The sequence below is a fragment of the Mastacembelus armatus genome, chromosome 21 (assembly GCF_900324485.2).
Source record: "Mastacembelus armatus chromosome 21, fMasArm1.2, whole genome shotgun sequence".
Lineage (NCBI taxonomy): Eukaryota > Metazoa > Chordata > Actinopteri > Synbranchiformes > Mastacembelidae > Mastacembelus > Mastacembelus armatus.
Window position 1 is genome coordinate 17292281 of NC_046653.1, and position 17920 is coordinate 17310200.

The 17920-nt window shown below is 38.1% G+C and overlaps 3 protein-coding genes across 3 annotated transcripts; 1 reads left to right on the top strand and 2 right to left on the bottom strand.

Moving 5' to 3' along the window:
• Nucleotides 1-322: 322 nt before the first annotated feature.
• On the bottom strand, nt 323-5856 carry LOC113123245 (T-cell surface glycoprotein CD3 zeta chain-like). The gene is made up of 7 exons (XM_026295075.1): nt 5670-5856; nt 2573-2667; nt 1880-1906; nt 1667-1699; nt 1522-1581; nt 1398-1427; nt 323-699 (listed from the first exon to the last, which is right to left on the bottom strand). Exons 1-7 carry the CDS (start codon nt 5734-5736, stop codon nt 628-630), a joined length of 384 nt encoding a protein of 127 aa, XP_026150860.1. The 5' UTR covers nt 5737-5856; the 3' UTR covers nt 323-627.
• Nucleotides 5857-7251: 1395 nt separating this feature from the next.
• LOC113123939 (lysosome-associated membrane glycoprotein 1-like) lies at nt 7252-11318 on the top strand. Its single transcript, XM_026296337.2, has 6 exons — nt 7252-7628; nt 8037-8230; nt 8335-8463; nt 8653-8716; nt 9109-9276; nt 9406-11318. The coding sequence occupies exons 1-6, from the start codon at nt 7568-7570 to the stop codon at nt 9543-9545; spliced, it is 756 nt and encodes a 251-aa protein (XP_026152122.1). The 5' UTR covers nt 7252-7567; the 3' UTR covers nt 9546-11318.
• Nucleotides 11319-11782: 464 nt separating this feature from the next.
• Nucleotides 11783-16964, bottom strand: LOC113123638 (growth hormone-regulated TBC protein 1-A-like). The gene is made up of 8 exons (XM_026295848.1): nt 16777-16964; nt 16144-16289; nt 15900-16058; nt 14973-15097; nt 14451-14547; nt 13393-13565; nt 13103-13288; nt 11783-12564 (listed from the first exon to the last, which is right to left on the bottom strand). The coding sequence occupies exons 1-8, from the start codon at nt 16836-16838 to the stop codon at nt 12463-12465; spliced, it is 1050 nt and encodes a 349-aa protein (XP_026151633.1). The 5' UTR covers nt 16839-16964; the 3' UTR covers nt 11783-12462.
• Between the last annotated feature and the right edge of the window lie 956 nt (nt 16965-17920).

A 17920-nucleotide genomic window follows, 5' to 3' on the forward strand; every position in this document is an offset into this window, starting at 1 on the left:
TGAAGGTACCGGTACTGGTATTTAGCTCCAGACTGAAGTGTCAACAGTCGACACTTTCCAAATAACTAAAACAAATCACATTCCCATGAAACTAATTTATACATTTGTAAGTCCTCTGATTTTGCACTAAATTAAAACTTAAATGTTTTTTTAATACACATCAATGTAATTATAACCAGATAAGAGTAGTTAAGCTATAGTGTCCCATAACTCAAGGCTGGTGTTTAAAACAGATAATCAAATGCACTTGTAATAATAAAACATGTTCTATAATGGAGCTACATGCTACATTTGCATTTGGCTCAAAGCAATAAGATTAGTATCTGTGTGGTTGAAGGAGTTTATTTGATTTATAAGAAGTATAAAACAAAAGAAAAAAAAAGAAGCCCATTACAACATACAGATTCTTCGAATTGCTTATTTGAAACAATCTGAGCAGTCCAGCTCCCAAAGATATTTAATTTACATTTAACAGAAATTTTGAGAAACCAGATACAGGGAATGTTTGGCATTTTTGCTTTATATACAACTTAAACATTTAATTTATTATAATAATAGATGCAGATTAAAATCCTTTAGCTTGAATAATCGATTGGCTGTTGCAGCTGTAATAAACAGGACTGAACGTCAGTGGGGTGACGGAGATGGAGGGAGGCGACTGAGGTTCAAGCATTCATTATTGTCCTCAGGTTGAGCTGCCTGTAAAGGACAGAGGCAAAGTTACAGCTGTGCATTGATCAGACTAGTAGTTTTTTAGTTAATGTCAGTCCGGATGTTTTCATTCCCATTGACCACAGAGCGGTGGAAAATGTAAGGATGAGACTTTGACACATCTAGTTATCAAGTGGAATAAACACAAATGACAACCGCTTCACCAGAAGTTAATGTTTTCATTTGACCTTGGATGTCATGTGTTTCATTTGGTCAAAATAAAAAGAAATATATCTGGTTTTTGTAAGTGAATTAGATATGGACTGTGCAGGCACAGAGATTCTGAGAAATTACATGTCAATATATTATTTTTTGTCCTTATATTCTGATACAACCACCACAGCTGACATTATCTAGGCCATATAGAGCAACACCAGGATTTATCTCATGATATTATCTGTATGCTGATGAGTTTGAGAAGAAACTACATGGAAATGAGCTGTTTAACACTCTACTACTTAGAAAACACTTAGAAATAACATAAATTAAGTACGAATATCTCCGTTAACCAGGATTTCTAATGATCTTAAATTTTAAACTTAAACTTGGCCCTCATTGAAAAACAGACAGAAACAATGTTGAAGGAACTCATACTGGAAGATCATTAAGGAGGTTGTATGTTTTTAGGCCCAGCTGCATGTTCATGTATGAAGGTACTTCCTGTGTGAGTGACCTAATCAACTTACCTTAGATTTGTTTTTCTTGGCAGCCTTTTTCTAGAGAGAAAACACAACGTAATGATTTACAATTACGGTGCCAGACCCAGTGAGATAGTGACCTTTAAAAGTTTTTGTCATCTGACTGACTTACCTTCTTTTTTGTTGGTTTGAGCTCTTGGTAAGGATCAGCATCCTTTGGTCTCTCAAGCTCCTAGAGAGGAAAATATGAAATAATAAATAATTATCACACAGTAGAGCAGCAGAGTTAAATATGCAGAGTAAAGAGTCTTCCTTACCTGATAAATCCCGCCTTTATCTTCCTCATTATTCTGAAAGAACACACACAAATGAACTGATTTAAGCTTGAAGCACATATTTAAGCATGAACACACATATGTGCACTTAATATCAGTTAATAAACAGCCAAGAAACAGTCATAATCAGCAGCCACTGTCAAATCTAAAAATACACAAAGAATATGTGTGAGGTTGAAAAACATAGAGACTTACAGACACAGCAGGTGGGCTGGAGGAAAACTACAGCAAAAAAGAAAAACATATATATAAAATAAATAGCATTTCTATATAACGCTTTATTTTCAGGTCTGTTTAATTATCAGGTGTTTTTAAAATGACAAACATCACAACAAATGCCCGTCACAGGGGCCCAAAATGATATCTTCCATTTGCCAGTGAAGGATATCAATAGCCATGATCAATTAATCATTCAAATGATTTCATCAATCAAAAAATATCAACAGTGTGAGAATTTGTCCCTTCCTCTTGCTTTCTTGCTTTTTTTTTTAGAATTGTAATTTGAATATTTTCATTTGAGTATTGAGTACATTGAGAAATAGTGATTCTTAACAATTTAAGGGCAGTTATGGTTAATCAAAGAATGAAATAATAATTTCTCAACTGAATTAGTATAAAAAGCCTCAAAGGTCCTACTACTGATATATAAGATTGGTATTGATTATGATAAAAAAGAAAAAAAAAACAACCGCATCACATTTGGATCTGAAGCTGTAAAAATGACATTTCTCAATGTTGTCAGACATTAAGCAAAATGAATGATCAAAAAAAAAAAAAAATCTACGAATAAACTGATAATAAAATAATTAGCTGCAAAAACTTTTATCAAGTATCTGATGTGGACTTGAGCTTCCTCTTGAAGCCTTTCCTACCTGTGCTGTAACTCACCTTTTCTCTGAAATACAGCGCAGTGACAGAGATGGAGTAGACAACCAGGATCCCATCCAGGAAGTAGCAGATGACGGGGTCCGTGAAAAAACTCTCTGCAGGACAAATGCAGGAGAGAAATATTCAGCTGCAGGCAGATATAAAGGCAACTGTATTTGTGGTTGTGTGTGTGTGTACTTGTATGTCTGCCTTTGTGAGGACCATATTGCCCATAATTGCATCTGAATGAAGACATTTTGGCCATTTAGGACATTGGGCCAGTCCTCGCTTTGGTTTTTAGGGTCAAGGTCAGCTTTAGGTTATGGTTAGCGTAGAGGTTGGGGATTTAGTTGTGATGGTGATGATTAGGCCAAGGGTCTAAAGAATGCACTATGTCTCTTAGTGTCCTAATACGGACTGAAATACAAATTTGTGCATGAAAATCAGGGTATCCATTTAGTAGCATGTGACGGAAAATAGCAACATACAGAGACACATGAAAGAATTGAGTCAGACCCCTGACACAGGAAATAAGAAGCTACACGTCTGCAGTCGAGTACATGTAGTGTCTTCCTGTCAGTGCGATGGGCTGCTCTGAGGTTTTGGTGAGGCTCATTTATCTCACTGTGCGGTTGCAACAGAAGCCATGTTGTTGAAGCAGAAAGAGTGGTGGGCCTCCAACGATGCTAAACGTTAGTCGTCAGTTCTTTATCATCTGAAATTGCTCCAGGATGTAACTTCTTCTAGTCTTAGATTAGACTATGTTTATATATTAAAAGAGGACGTTGTGTTTACCATTAGCAAATAGGTTAATCTCTGCATTATTCAATAAGACTCCTGTCAAAATGGCCAGTATTATAGAATAAAATCGTACTTCTAGATATAGATATAGAAGTGACGTATTTGTGACGTTTTAGTTAAGCTTTATTAAAATGACTCATGCTCTTAAGAAAGTCTTATAAAATATTGAAAAAATATGTTTAGCCTACATGGTTTCTTAGAGATAAGCAGACTGATAAAACCTGCGTGACTACGACGTGTGACAGCTTTGGTTAGCTTATCTCATCAAAAAGATGAACCCAGGTCTGCTTTTATGGCTGCACTTTTTTAATCGAACGAACTAGTTTACATTTATGCACCATTTTATAGATTCTTCATTATTTTGTTCCGTGTTCGTGGAAACAATTTGGATTTGAACAATGTTTGGCTACAAAGGCTGCGTTCACAATGTGACGGATTAGTTTGACATTTTGGAAACATTTGTATGTGCATATGACACAACTCTCATGTTTGTACATGAAACGTGAAGTTTCAAGCAGCAGAAAAAAAAACATTGGCTGAATTAAGATATGTGATTAACTGACCTCCAGAGGTGCTGGTAGGTGGATTTCCGTTACCTTCTGTACAAAGCTTGCTGTTCTGTGGCCTATTTCCAGTCTTTGAAGTAATTCATAAGATCAACAGTTTTTATCTTCTAGCCACATATTGATATGGTATCAAACTATTCATTCATATAACCTGGAACATTGTTCAAACCTGTTGAAGTTTTATTTGAAATTCTGGAGATGCTAAAGTTTCAAAGTACACCAGTGTCAGGCAATAAAAACATCTATGATATTTTCATTTGATAAATAACATGCAGCCAGCTGGAACAAAATAATACACAATAAATATGCAGAATAAAGTGAGTTTTCCACCCTTAAAGTTATTACAGAAGTTTTAAAAAGAAATAGGGTTAAGGGTTTTAGGACATTGATGACTGTCTTAAGGTTGTTTAGTATAAGTAGGTACCTTGAATCATTAGTGAACTCTCTCTTCAGTGTTTTGGCTCACACTGCACATAGTTTGTACCACTTCTATCTCTAATGTAAACATCTGACTTTTTGTTTTATGAAGCAAGATCCACCATGGATCAGGAAGTCCCAAGATCACAAGTTTAAACCCAGATAATCAATACTGTAAAATAAATAATTCAATTCAATTCAATTTTATTTGTATAGCGCCAAATCACAATACAAATCATCTCAAGGCACTTTACAAAAACTAAACTAAAAACCCAACAAATCCCTTATGAACAAGCACTTGGCGACAGTGGAGAGGAAAAACTCCCTTTAATAATAAAACATTAAGTCCATTGCAAATTGTCCATGACAAATGTATTTCTGCTAAGAAAAGTATTAAATTGCACTTCACTGTGGAAAATGAACAGTGGAAATTCACCTTTAGTGTTTTCACACATTGTGATGTCTGGAGGGAGATTATTTATTTATGCACTTTCTTGTAATCCCTTCATCACGTTGAATCTTACCGAAACACACGACATGGCTTGAAAGTAGTTTTGACCACTCTGAAAATATCATTTTTCACAAATTCCCTCTAACTACGACATAAAAGAGAAAGTCTGGGAAAAATCAAGTACAAACTTCTGCTCATTAAAGTTGAAGTTAGCCCCAAAGGAAAGAAGAGAGGTACATTATTTAATGTGCTGTATTGGCGCTGCTTTGAATTATAGCCATGTATATATATTTATACATACACCAACAGAGAATTATTAGACACCAAATATAAGAATCAAATTATCTGCAATATGTAAAAGAGAAATAAACATCATGTTTGATTGTGAATCATATTTTTGTGCCATCATTATACATCAAGCTTACCAATAAGTGTCTATCACTACTTACTGTTTTTTACAAATAGACTGTTGTAATGTTTTACCAAATGATAATGCTGTGTGGATAAAATATCTCTTCTCGTCTCACCTGTGATTCTTATTTTCTTTTTCAATAAAGAAATCAGAACTGATCAGAAAAATTAATCTGCAAAAAGTTAGTGCTCCGAAGTCATTTGAAAGAGTCGAGAGCAGCAGATTCTCTAAAGAGTTATCTGAGCACAGGCCCGAATTACAGAAGATAAGAATGACTTTTGTAATAGAGTGTAAATACAAAACGCAATGGAGTTTAGTTTTAAAAATCAATTCAGGATCTGTCTCTTGACACCTAGTGATTCTTCAAATATCAGCTGGGTGATGCGATTATTTTTCTATTTCAGTTTTTTTTTTTTTCTTTTATCAAACTCAGTTAAGTCATTTGGGAAAATATGGATTTGTTTCACTTACCTTCACAGGAAGCAGGCAGCACAAGCACAAACAGCACAACAAAAACGCCCGTCCTCAGTTTGTCCATGACTCTGTCTGTCTATATCTATCAAAGCTTCTTTATTTCTGACTTTCCCTCCTCGTTGCTTCAAGTTGCCTCAGTCAATTTTTACCCTCACTCTCGATCAGAGGAAGTGGCTGAACTGAATACCTGTCAGTGGACTGAGATGTGGTTGCGTGTGCTTCAAAGCATCATACAAACTTTAACACCCACAGAAAATGTCACTGACTGTGTCAAACAATTTAAGTGTTTATATACCGCTAATAAATAATATATGTAATATATGTAATGTTATGAAATATTATGAAGTTAAACGTGTAATAACGTATAAGATAGAGAGGAATACTGTTAGAAGTCGAATGCTGAACTTTTAAAAGATACATTAGAAAAACGAATTAAAGTTTTTTATTTTTATTTTCAGTATTTTTAGTGATGAACAAACTTTAAAAATGCTTCTTATGTCAGTGGCACGTATCTAAAAACTACAGTTTGTCAAGCTGAGGATAAAAATCTGATCTCAGGAAGAACAAAATTTAGTTAACATTGTCGGTTAACATTTAAACATAAAGATATGTAAGGTCCATCAGAAGGCTGCACAAACATTGATTTGACATTTGCAGCTTGTTGCAGCCTGTTTAAGTAACTACATTCAAAGGTCAGAAGACAGGCTGCCTTTAAGATACTCAAGCGTTAGTGCGTCTGTGTAAAGGAAGGGGTTGTAGACATGAGACCTTTTCCCCTAAGATTCTGTTTGTCTCAAGTTACACAATCACACTGATCTGTGACACTTAACAAAACTCCTGTACTAGCAGGCAGATAACTGAGGTCAGCAAAGTTGCACAAACAGGACATTTCATTTTGACACCAGAGTGTAAAATGTTCTGGGACTTCTGACAGAGGCCTGAGCTCACAGACCTTGTTAGTTAACCGAATGCAGTGGGCTTCCTTGTCTTGTGAGCTGCATGTAGTTTAGTCTGGGAAATTAAACTAACTAGTAGACAAAGAGTGAGGGATATAATGCATTTTACACTCTTGTAGCATTTTGTCTTATATACTGTTCCAAGTCCATCCATCCATTATCTATACCTGCTTATTCCTAACCAGGGCCACAGGGATCTGCTGGAGCCTATCCCAGCTCTCTTTGGGTGAAAGGCAGGGGTACACCCTGGACAGGTCACCAGAGAGAGTCATCCATTCAACCTAACATACATGTTTTTGGACTGTGGGAGGAAACCAGAGTACCTGGAGAAAACCCACACAAGCACAGGGAGAACATGAAGACTCCACACAGAAAGGCCCCTGATGAGTTTCAAAACAAATAACTTTCATAATGTGAGGCAACAGTGCTAACCACTAAATGGTGGTTAGACACATGGGACAGACACATGCACATGCACATGCACTACATGGTGCCCATTTGGTCCAAGTGTCATCCAAAAATAAACATTTTGCACTGTAATGCGTGTGATGGGGGACAAAAGTCACAGTTTTCATTCTAAACAAATTAACGGGCCGTGTGTAGCGGGTCGCTGTGCACCACGTGACTTTCTGGGTGGTTCTTAAAGCGCCTGTCACATGCTCTTGATGTCAGTCTGCGGTGGTAGCGCTGGAAAACTGCTAAAGCCGAGCAAATTTAACACCACAGCTAGCAAATATAGATATCTGAGGGTAAATCAGCTGACCAGAAATAGGCTTTGTTACGGAGAGCAGCGCTTTATCATCTCAGACTGACTTTTATGCTTCCTCTGGCTGCTGCTGCTGTGACGCTAACGTTAGCCTAGCTAGCTTAGCTGCCTGTCGTGTTGCTGTGATTTTCTCCGGACAAACGCAGAAACAGCCGCAGGGAAACCAGAGAAACATGAAGCAGATCATCAGGGTCCACTCACGGTGCCTGGGAGTTGTGTTACCGCTGATTTTAGGTGAGTGTTGGTTCCGTCTATCTAACAGTCACGGGTTACTCGCCGAGAAAAACACGAAGGATGAGCTGCGCAGAGAAATGAAGCAGCAAAGGTTATGTGTTTATGTAAAGCCTGTGAAAGTGTAGGTTGTTGTGAGGGTTAGTTTATTTGCTTGTTTTTAAACTGATAAGTGGGTGTGATGGTCAATAATGCTGAGCTCACATCTGCCAGTGTGTCTGATTAGTTTTGGTTTTAGAATTAATCTGTAACATAGAAAACAACACAAAGGAAAATCATAATAAAAGTGTGTCAAAGCCTTTGATCTATGTCTGTATGCATGTACATATTATAAATATTGTTATATTTTATAGAATACATATAGAAAATGTTGCAGATCTGTCAAACTTATTACCTGAGTTACTTTTGCAGCTGCCATCCTGCACCAAGGTTTTGCTACTGTTGCCCCACCCACGATTGCCCCAACCACTGCTGTACCACACAAAGACCCTGGCAGACCTGAAAGAGGAACCTACAGTGTCACCAGCCAAAATGGTACTGCCTGTTTACTGGCATCCATGGGCCTCCAGCTCAACATCACCTTCAAATCTGTTCCCCAGAATAAGGTACTTGCACACGCTCAGGTTTTGCCTGAATACTCCTGGAGCTAAAAAATACATAGACACACGTGCAGGTTTGAAATGGTAAATCTTGCATCCTTTATTTACAGACTGTGCAAGATGTTGTGAACCTTCAGCCCAATTTGACCAAGAGCTCCGGATCCTGTGAGTCTGACACTGCATCTCTGCAGCTCACAACAGATGCAGACAAAACCATCCTCACCTTTGTTTTCACCCTGGTAAGTTATTGTATTAGCTCTGTCTATTGCAAGTCTGTCCATAAAACCATCTGCCATTTATCCTATTGCACTGGCAGTCTTTTCTACAAAAACGTCCTGAATCAGCCACTAGATGGCAGTGTAGTCTTGAAATGAACTTTCTGGACTGCAACGTTATTGTCTTATGGTGGCCTTTGTTTTGTTCTCTAGAACACTACATCCCACAAGTACCACTTGAGTGAAGTGTCTCTGTCAGCATCTTGGCCAGACAAAGGTGAGTGCACTTCACCACCTGTGTTCATGTATGTATGGTATTCATAAATGTGCTCAAATTATCCCGGGATCTTAATCCAGTGTTCCCTATTTGTAGCGTAGTCTCAGAAATGAATGAATGAAAGAAACTGTGACCTGCTGCACAAACAGGAACATAAACATGTACCCGATCCTAGACAGATGTGTGACGCCCCATCTACCTACTCTGCCTTGTTAGTGTGATTCATAGAGTAAAAAAGATGATGAAATGAATCAGATAAATTAAACGGAGTTCCTGAGTTACTTATTTATTCCCTTCTGCTGTGATCTTATTCATCCTGTTATGTTTTTTTTTTCTCTGACATAAAGTAGTCTTTCCTGTCTTTTCATTCCTGGCTCTGTCCTCTGCCATAGAGCCAGTATCAGTCCATAACCGCAGTCTGAACTACATGCGGGGAACCCTGGGCTACTCATACATGTGTCATAAGGAGCAGACTCTGAATGTGGCCCAGAATGTGTCCATCAACACCTTCCAGTTGCAGGTTCAGCCTTTTGGTCTCACTGGGGATAAGTTTGCAGCAGGTAAACTCTTTTTTGTTTGTTTGTGTTTTTTTATTGACATGAACAAGAGTTGATTCTCTTATTGACATGTAGAACGTGAATAAATGATCTTATTGTTCGAATTTGTTTTTCCTAATATCTTTCTCCCAGCTGAGGAATGCCAGCTGGATGAAGATGACATGTTGATTCCCATCATTGTTGGAGCAGCTTTAGCAGGTCTTGTCATTATTGTTCTCCTGGCCTACCTCATTGGCAGGAAGAGGAGCCATGCTGGCTACCAAACCATCTGAGGTGGCCTGTTGCTCTCATGAGTGCGATATCCCACCTTTGAAATTAACCACTGTTTTAGAGACTTAACACTCCACCTTCCCCCTCTCTCTCTCCATCCTCCATCTCCCTGCCTCTCTGTGTGCTGTCCTCTTGCCCTTGTCAGTAACACTAGTCAACGAGGTTGATATGCGCTTTCTGAACTTACCGGCTCTTTCATAAAAAGGGACTTTGTTTGGAGATTGTAAAGAAATGAGGTAAAACTCTTTACTGGTACCATGTAGAGCAAAGGGTCCATGAGGGTCCTCAAGTTTGTATTCTATTATTTATGATTTCTGTGAAAGCAATTTTGAGGGATTGTGGGGTTTGAGGGAATTGCTACGGTAGCATTTCTTGTATTGTTTGGTAACCATGTTTAATGGTTTTACCATAAATGAAGTTTGTTATTAAGAAGGGAATATTTGTATAACTTAACCCACTTTATTGCAACTCTACATTTAGCCCATGTATGCAGATTTTAGAAGACGTACTAAAAACACAGTAACCTGATCCTGAAAGGATGTGAGACGTCATAGTAGATGCTTTACATTTAGGAATTATGTTTGTCCTCTGCAATGATATGCCTGTCTTTCCTCCTTAATACACATTTTGTATGAATGCAGTTTTCAGCTCTCAGATGCAAATTAGCTTTCTCACTGAAGGTATTGTGGGAAATAAGCTTATTGGCTTTATTGTAGAGAATTAGATGAGAAGGTTGATGTCACACTTGGCTTCTGTTATATATCAAGCTAGAGCCAGGAGACAGTAAGCTTTGCTTAAATACTGGAAACAAGAAAACAGCGAGTCTGGCTCTCTGGAAAGGAGCAAATCAGCCTCCTACCACCTGTAAAGCTCACTAATTAACACGTTATACTTGTCTGAAGTTGCACTTTTTGGGGGGTTTATGTGCCAGACGATCTCAGCTGAGAGCTGTGACTTCAAGCGTACACTAGGAACTAGGAGGTTTTTTGGTTTTGGCATAAATGAAACTAATTAGATATAAAATGGTACTTAGTGAACTGTTAAGGTGGTGGTAGGTGGGTTTTGTTACTTTTGGACAGTCAGGTTTGCTTTTGCACTCTGCGTACAGACTGTAAACATTCAGTCACTGCACTGACATGCAAATGTATTCAATCTTTTCAGCTAACTCAGTGCAAGAGTAAAAAGTATATTTCCCAAAGCAATTACAGCCACTCATTTGGATTTTGCTGTTACAAAATAGAGGCATACCAGGCTTTATATCACAAATATAAAAAGTACTGTTGCTTTAATGCATGAGAAGCTCAGGACATCCCTGCAGGAACATAATAATGTTGATGTATCATAGTCCACTGGTTGGTTGTCTTTTTTTTGTTGTTTTCCTGAATTTGGGCCCACTTGGGATTTTAGTTTCTGAAGGGAAATAAGTTACACTAAAAAAAACAGCCCCATGTAATGATGAAAATGGCCAAAATGCTCTGGTCAGTGTTCATCAGTGCCTTCCCAGCTGCAACACAGGCGGGATTCAAGTAAAGCCAATATTCACTGAGGTACTCACTCACTTACTGACCCTATGTGCTGCCATGTATGGGACATTGTGTCTCACATAGCCTTCATATACTGTTACTACTGTTGATTGTTTGACGTAATAGAAGAAAGTACAGATACTTTTTTTTTTCCTCCTTCATCTGAATATTTGTGTAGTGATTTAATAAGGTTCTAATGGATTTGTTTGAACTGTTTTCTAAAGGAAAGGTCATTAAAAGTGAACAAAAGTCTGTTGGAGTTTTTGTTTGGTCTTCATACAGTTTTGTCAGCTGTCAAACCTGTTTCTATATTGTTTGTTTAGACTCCTTAGATTTGGAGGATTATTAAGAACAGGTGTGGTGTTGAATAGCAGAAATTGTTTGATATATCAAAGGCTAAATTACAACTGTAATGGGTAATAATCAGAATAGCACTTAATTGTTTTTGAACAGGTAAAACTGGCATACATGACTTAAATGAGAACCACCAGTGTTTTTAATATTGTATAGTTTTATCATATTCACATAAAGAGTCCTCAGGCACCAGCTGCCTGTTACATGAAGCATGTTCTCCTCATCAGAATAGAACCAGAAAGTCTGTTTACATCAGTCCATGTTCTGAATTTCTAGGGGTGGCACTGGAGGGGTTGCTAAAAGGGCGTACCAGCTAGTCAGTCAGATGTATGTGCTTTTGTGTACTAAAAAGAGACGACGACTAAAAAAAAAAGAGAGATTTAGAACGACTGAAAAGAACCTGCTGATTTTGAGGTGGTTCTAGGCTGGAACAAAAGAGCTTAACAAGCTTCTGTCTGAGCCTGAATACAACAGATTGTGTTTTGGTGACTGAGACATATTTTATACAGTGCAGTTGATTTAATTGTTTTATTGACATGACTCAAAAGTGCTAGTGGATTTCAAACTTCAGCTTACAGGAATAATTTGTTTGTCGTGTAACACTAAAATCATTTCCTCTTACCTTTGTTTTAAAGAGTTCAAGCCATTTTGAACAGGACACAGATTTAGGTATCAGCTTTCTTCAGTTCATAAAAACTGAGCCCACACTAGGCTCTGCAAATTGATACAGAAGCTAACATCTAATTTTACTTTGTATTGTGAAATAGAAGGTTTCAGCAGTATTAAATTTAGTGTTTAAGTTCAAGAGTCCTCTCTGGACACTCACAATTTGCATTCTCTTTTGTTTTTCTGTACAGTAACAATACACATCTTATCAGTCACATGACAGATTTAAATACCTTTCAAAAGTGTCACGTGTGATGATTTTGAATTATTTATAGCAGCAAAAAATAGTGTAATATACCAACATATCATCAAATCACCATTTAGCAAAAGCATATGTTTCCTGAGAATAAATTTGGAGGATCGCTGAACCAATACTTCATGGCTGTCTGGATTCATCCTCCAGTATTTGTTGTCTGCACTTGTCTCTCAGCTTATCAACAGTTGCCATTGAGAGACTCCCAGGCTCTGTAAAGATTTTCTGTAGGAAGAGAGTTTGAGAGTCACCAAATGGATGAGGTCTAAAAATACGTGCAAGCTGAGTTCACATGGAGCCAATAATTTCCCTAAACAACTCAAAACAGATGCAAAATCTACTTTATAGCAGGATAAACCTGTAGTCAAGCTGAATGTTGCCTAAGTATTTTTGGAATATACATTCTCCACCCAGCAACACCCACTAAAGGTAAGTGCAATGTTTTGTGGAGAACATTCACCACTTTCTCAATTTTCTGCCACCACCAGGTAACTTTAAAAGAGCCTTTAAAAAGACAATGCAGGGAACCAGCAATAAGACAAAACACTTTAGGGCTGAAACAATTAGTGCTGAGTAATTATTCAACAGAAAACTAATGTACAATCTTTGATTAAGCATTTGTTTTTTGAACGATTCAGGTTGTCTTGTCCATCATTTCTGGTAATGCCTAGAGACTTACATGGGAATAGTTAATCCAATACATTTCATTTTTTCATGTGAGCACATGCAGTGTTTCCTTGTTGGTTTTTCTCACTTGTCTCACCTGCATGAAGGTGTGGCAGTCCAGAGTGAAAGCTCCACAAGTGATCTGTTTGAAACACTCGCACACATCCTGCAAAGAGCGGGATCTGAGGATCTCTGGCTGATGGTGAATGATGAGTGTCAGAGCAACGCGGAAAAGAACCTTGGAGCCTTCGTAGAAAAGACAATCCCATATCCGCAGAACTGTCTGCAAGTAAAAGAACCAAGAAAGATGTCTGTAAAATTATAAAGGAGAGGTTTCTGTCATCATGAAATCTGAGCCTATAGTGATAAACTCCACCTTTTCCTCACCTCAATTGGGAGTATGTCAATGTAGAGGCAGATGAACCAGCGTGACACCACCAAGGTCCAGATGCCGGGATACTGGGCCATGAGCTGACCTATTGCAGGGGCTTTAGTCTTCACCAGCTCCCCAAGAACCTCCTGGTCAGTCTTCAGCCCCAGCATGGCCGGGCTGTAGTAGTCTAATATCCCACATTTAGTTAATATTCATCTGAGTGCAGTGGTGACACGTTGGTTTTCCTTCCAGACCAACTGGAAGATCAAATCTAAGTATTTCTTAAAGCTTTATTAGTCCAGAATCAATATTTCATAGAGTGTCACAAGGCTCAAACCTGGATTCCCTTGTCTTTCAGATTACAACTGGTCATCATGAGCAACCACTACTACTGGTAGTAGTAGTCCACATTATGATGTGGTGAACAACTCAATATAATCATTACTATAAATATTTTAGCTGCATTAATCACCTTAATAACCGATTTCTGACATGTGTATCCCAACAACTGTACAAAGTGATAAAACACAGTTGTTGTGCCATAGGCAAATAAATTTGGATGTTATCTCTGATCTTTTCAACAGTATTTTGTCCCTGCTAAAGATCGTATCTTGTCTATCTTCCTCTTATAAACACTATTGCACTGTACTGCCCTGTGGCCTTCCACAAAAAGATAAAATAAATTTCATTCAAACTCATTCACACCTGCTCTTTAAAGTAACCTGCACTTCTCTCAACTAATTCCAATTCACCCGATTTATTTTAGAATAGATTTAAAACCTGTTTACAATTGCACTAAACCTGTTTTCACAAACTTCCCACTGCAAACTGATAAGATACAGGTACTGTACAGTGCCCACAATAACTTCTGCTTCTTCTCTCTGAAGACAGCTACATTATCTGACTATAGCATGAACTTCAGTGCTTTTCCGCTTTTAAATACCCATGTTTTTAATACATTATCTTTAATGCACTTTAATCACATTGCATAAGTATGTCATATAACTGAACACACCATTGGAGCTGTGTAGAGTCATTAACTGTGTATGTGAGGAATACAAACACACTCTACCTGGGAGTATTCTGCCCAACAGTGCATCCATGAGCCAGAAGGATTTCTCTTCATCTTTAGTGATGATGATGAGGTAGCCTGCAATGAAGTTCATGCCCTGGAATAAATAGGGACAAAGATAATGTATGTGTGTGAGCCTGATGATACACTGTAGGTCACTGATTTTACAAAAGTACAAAAGCAGAAATAGAGATTAAAAAAAAAACAAAAACAAAAACAAATTAAAAGTCCCACACCAGAACAAATGCCGAGGTAAGAAACAAAATTTTGAAGCTAAAGGGGGAGTTCCCAGGTCACATCTGAAGCTCAAAGCTGTGACTTTAATTCAATTTACTTTACAAAGAGCTAACAGGGATCAGAAAACATAGCAAACATAGAAAATTATGAACATTACATTTGGGAAATAGGCTACACGTGCAATGCCGTGAATAAGGAACTAACCAGTCCTGTTCTTTAGGTAAACAGGCGTTATGATACAGCACACTCTACTACAGCCCTTGTCTGTGAAAGTGTTTTCATCACCTGACAGTATCCCACTGCTTTATTATGGTGTCCATAGGCCAGCAGCACATTGTACAGAACCCTCTGCAGGCTCGGCTCTGCTTTGGTCTTGAAGAGGACGTTGTCAGGAAAGGTCCTGTGCATATCTGCCAAAAACCATCACAATAAGCGCACTGTGGTTTGTACTTACTGTGTGTGGTACTACTAGTTGAGATGGATGTTTTTGGACAGTACAGGCCAACAGACATTTTGGCTTTTATTGTAGAAAAAGTTCAGGTGATACTAACGTTAAAGATGGCTCTGTTCTACCAACATGCAGTGACAGCCAACATGCATAGTTGGGCTGCACTGATTACTCGACTAAATCGATGGATTTGATTGCAAAAATCGTTGAGGCAAATTCTTTGCTTCGAGTATTCGTTTAATTACTATAACTCGCGTTATCGGACCTGTTATGGTTCCACACGGACTGTAATCTCTGTCGCACAACGCATTTCCGTATCAAAAGTTGGCGCGATGACAGAGAACGAAACCGTCCGTAAGAGGCAGAAAATGTCCACATTTTTTGGGATCGTTTCGAACTTTAAAAAGATGATAACACGGTGTAATGTGTGTATTGTGAAGTAGAAGTGGGCGAACCACAACAACACTTCGTCAAAGCTTCAAAATCTGAACAGAAAGTATCCGGTTGTGAAACAGAGCGGCTCATCCAGCGGAGCCGACACAAGGAAACGTCATTTCAAGGTAACATGTCGTTTACAAAATAGGATTATTGTTTAAAAAATGCAGAAGTCAATTTAATCCGATTACTCGAGTAGAATACTTGATTCCAAGAATGATCGATAGCTGCAGCCCTAATGCATAATGAAGCATCTAAACGGAATTTAGCCATCACACCTGCACTTTGCATGTCAAAATGTCTGCCATGAAAAGGGCCCTGTGTTGTACCTGTGTGAATGGTTTCCTTCAGCTTGGTGTCATGCTCCACAGTCAGCAGAGACTGGTAATAACCCGGGTTACTCTCCAGCTGTTCTTGGGCACCACTAGCTGCCATCCAGATCCTGGCACGATGCTCATTGGGCACACCTTTGCGTACGTACCTCTTCACTTCCAAATCAGATTTTATAATTACATGGCATAACCAAAGAGCACAGAAACATGACAGTGGTGTGCTTGAATCTGAGTTACATACCTGTCAAATTCTTCTCTACCTGAGGTTTCTCTTGAAGGAGCTTGGACCATCTCTTGGATCTTCTGTTGAGAACGGCTACATACTCATTCATCATCTCCTTGTAGGATTCAAAATCACGATGTCTCTCAAAACCATAGGCATCAATCCTGCTGGGGCAAATCCACACAGTCCAGTACCATGTAGAAATGAATTCATAAAGCTGGTAAACAGTGTGAGGTAAGAGCTTATAGCGTGGTCACTTTCCTCCCTACCCTTCTTTCTCTTTTCTATTCCCTGATGACAAACACAACAACAGCCTCCAGTGGGTAGGGTTTCTGTAGCAGGGAGATCAAATGCCCAAGCTCACTGAATATGAAGTTTTAAATTACTCCCAGGTGGATTAGAGCAAGCCACAAAACTCTTAACTCAAAAATAACCTTGAAGTGTTTTTATTTCCATAAAATGTAGCTTTGATATTTGTGGTGAGCCTGGTTACGAGTTAAAACATTAAGTACAAATAGCAGTGAGATGGTGAGGAATTAAACTTTTGTAAATAACTGGTAGTCTAGAATGAATCTATCTTAATTTCAAGACTCAGAAAAAGAAAAAGATAACGTGCAGTAAAAGAGAACACCACATTAACATGAAGATTACCTTTCATTGTCGTCATTGCTTGTCACAGGTTGAGCAGTAGTTTCTTCCACTTCCCTATCCATTGTACATCATATGCTGCAGCTACAGCTACAGCAGTCCTCAAAGGCTATAAACAACCTCCACCGTGGATGTTATTTAAGTTTTATGGAACGTCTGTTTACTTAAAAAAAGAACTGGCTGTGTTGAAAGTAAATAAAGTGACCCGAATGTGAAATATCTGACTTTACAGCTCCCACGGAGAGGAGGAACCTGTTAAAGACACACCCAGGTGCATCCACAGGTGTATGCAGTATTTGCATGAAGGAAAACCAACACTAATGTTTGCTCTTATGTCCTATTGCACAGTCCAGTAGTTTGATAGTAGCAGTGCTAGTAGTAGCAATAGTAGTCATAGTAGTATTAACAGCATTAAATCCCCCATTTGATTAAATAAACATTTTTCCTGCAGATAGTAAAATATTTCCTCGCCGGATTTACAACCAGGATTTAGAAAAACTACCTTCATGAATCAAAATTGAGAATTACAGGTTCTTTAAACGATTTAGATATATTTTATTTAAATTTAATCTCAGGTCTTTTTTTTTGTTTTTGTTTTTTAGGGCCCTTGATTTTACTGGTTTACTTGTTTCAGTCACACCTCTGTTGTTTTTGCTGGCTGTACACTACTTGCTTTGCATGGTGGAGAATATAGCAGCTATACAGCCAGATATTTCTTTCTGGAGTTGATAAAGGAGTTAATTAAAGCAGAGCTATAAAGAGTGAATGCTGGACCTTGCCAGTTCATCAGTTGGCCAGAAACACTGCCCCTAAGTGGTCAAAAAGAATCACTAATGCATGTTTAATTTTGTTTGTCTAAAATAGTAAATTTACAACATTTGATTATTAGATTTAAAAGATTACAAACTTTTTTCAAACTTAAAAATGTAAGCTTTCAGTTATGTTTATCTTTTGTCTTAATTCACTACAAACTCTATCCTGGCCTGCGTGCTCCACCCGAACCTACGCTTATTGTTGCAGTTTGTCTCTAGCTTTTATGGCATGATCCTTTTATTGTATTCTGTGTTGTATTTGTAGCATCAGTACTTTCTAGTGTTCTCATAAGACTTTAGAACTGCCCAGAGGAATTATGTCCTGTACTATAAGC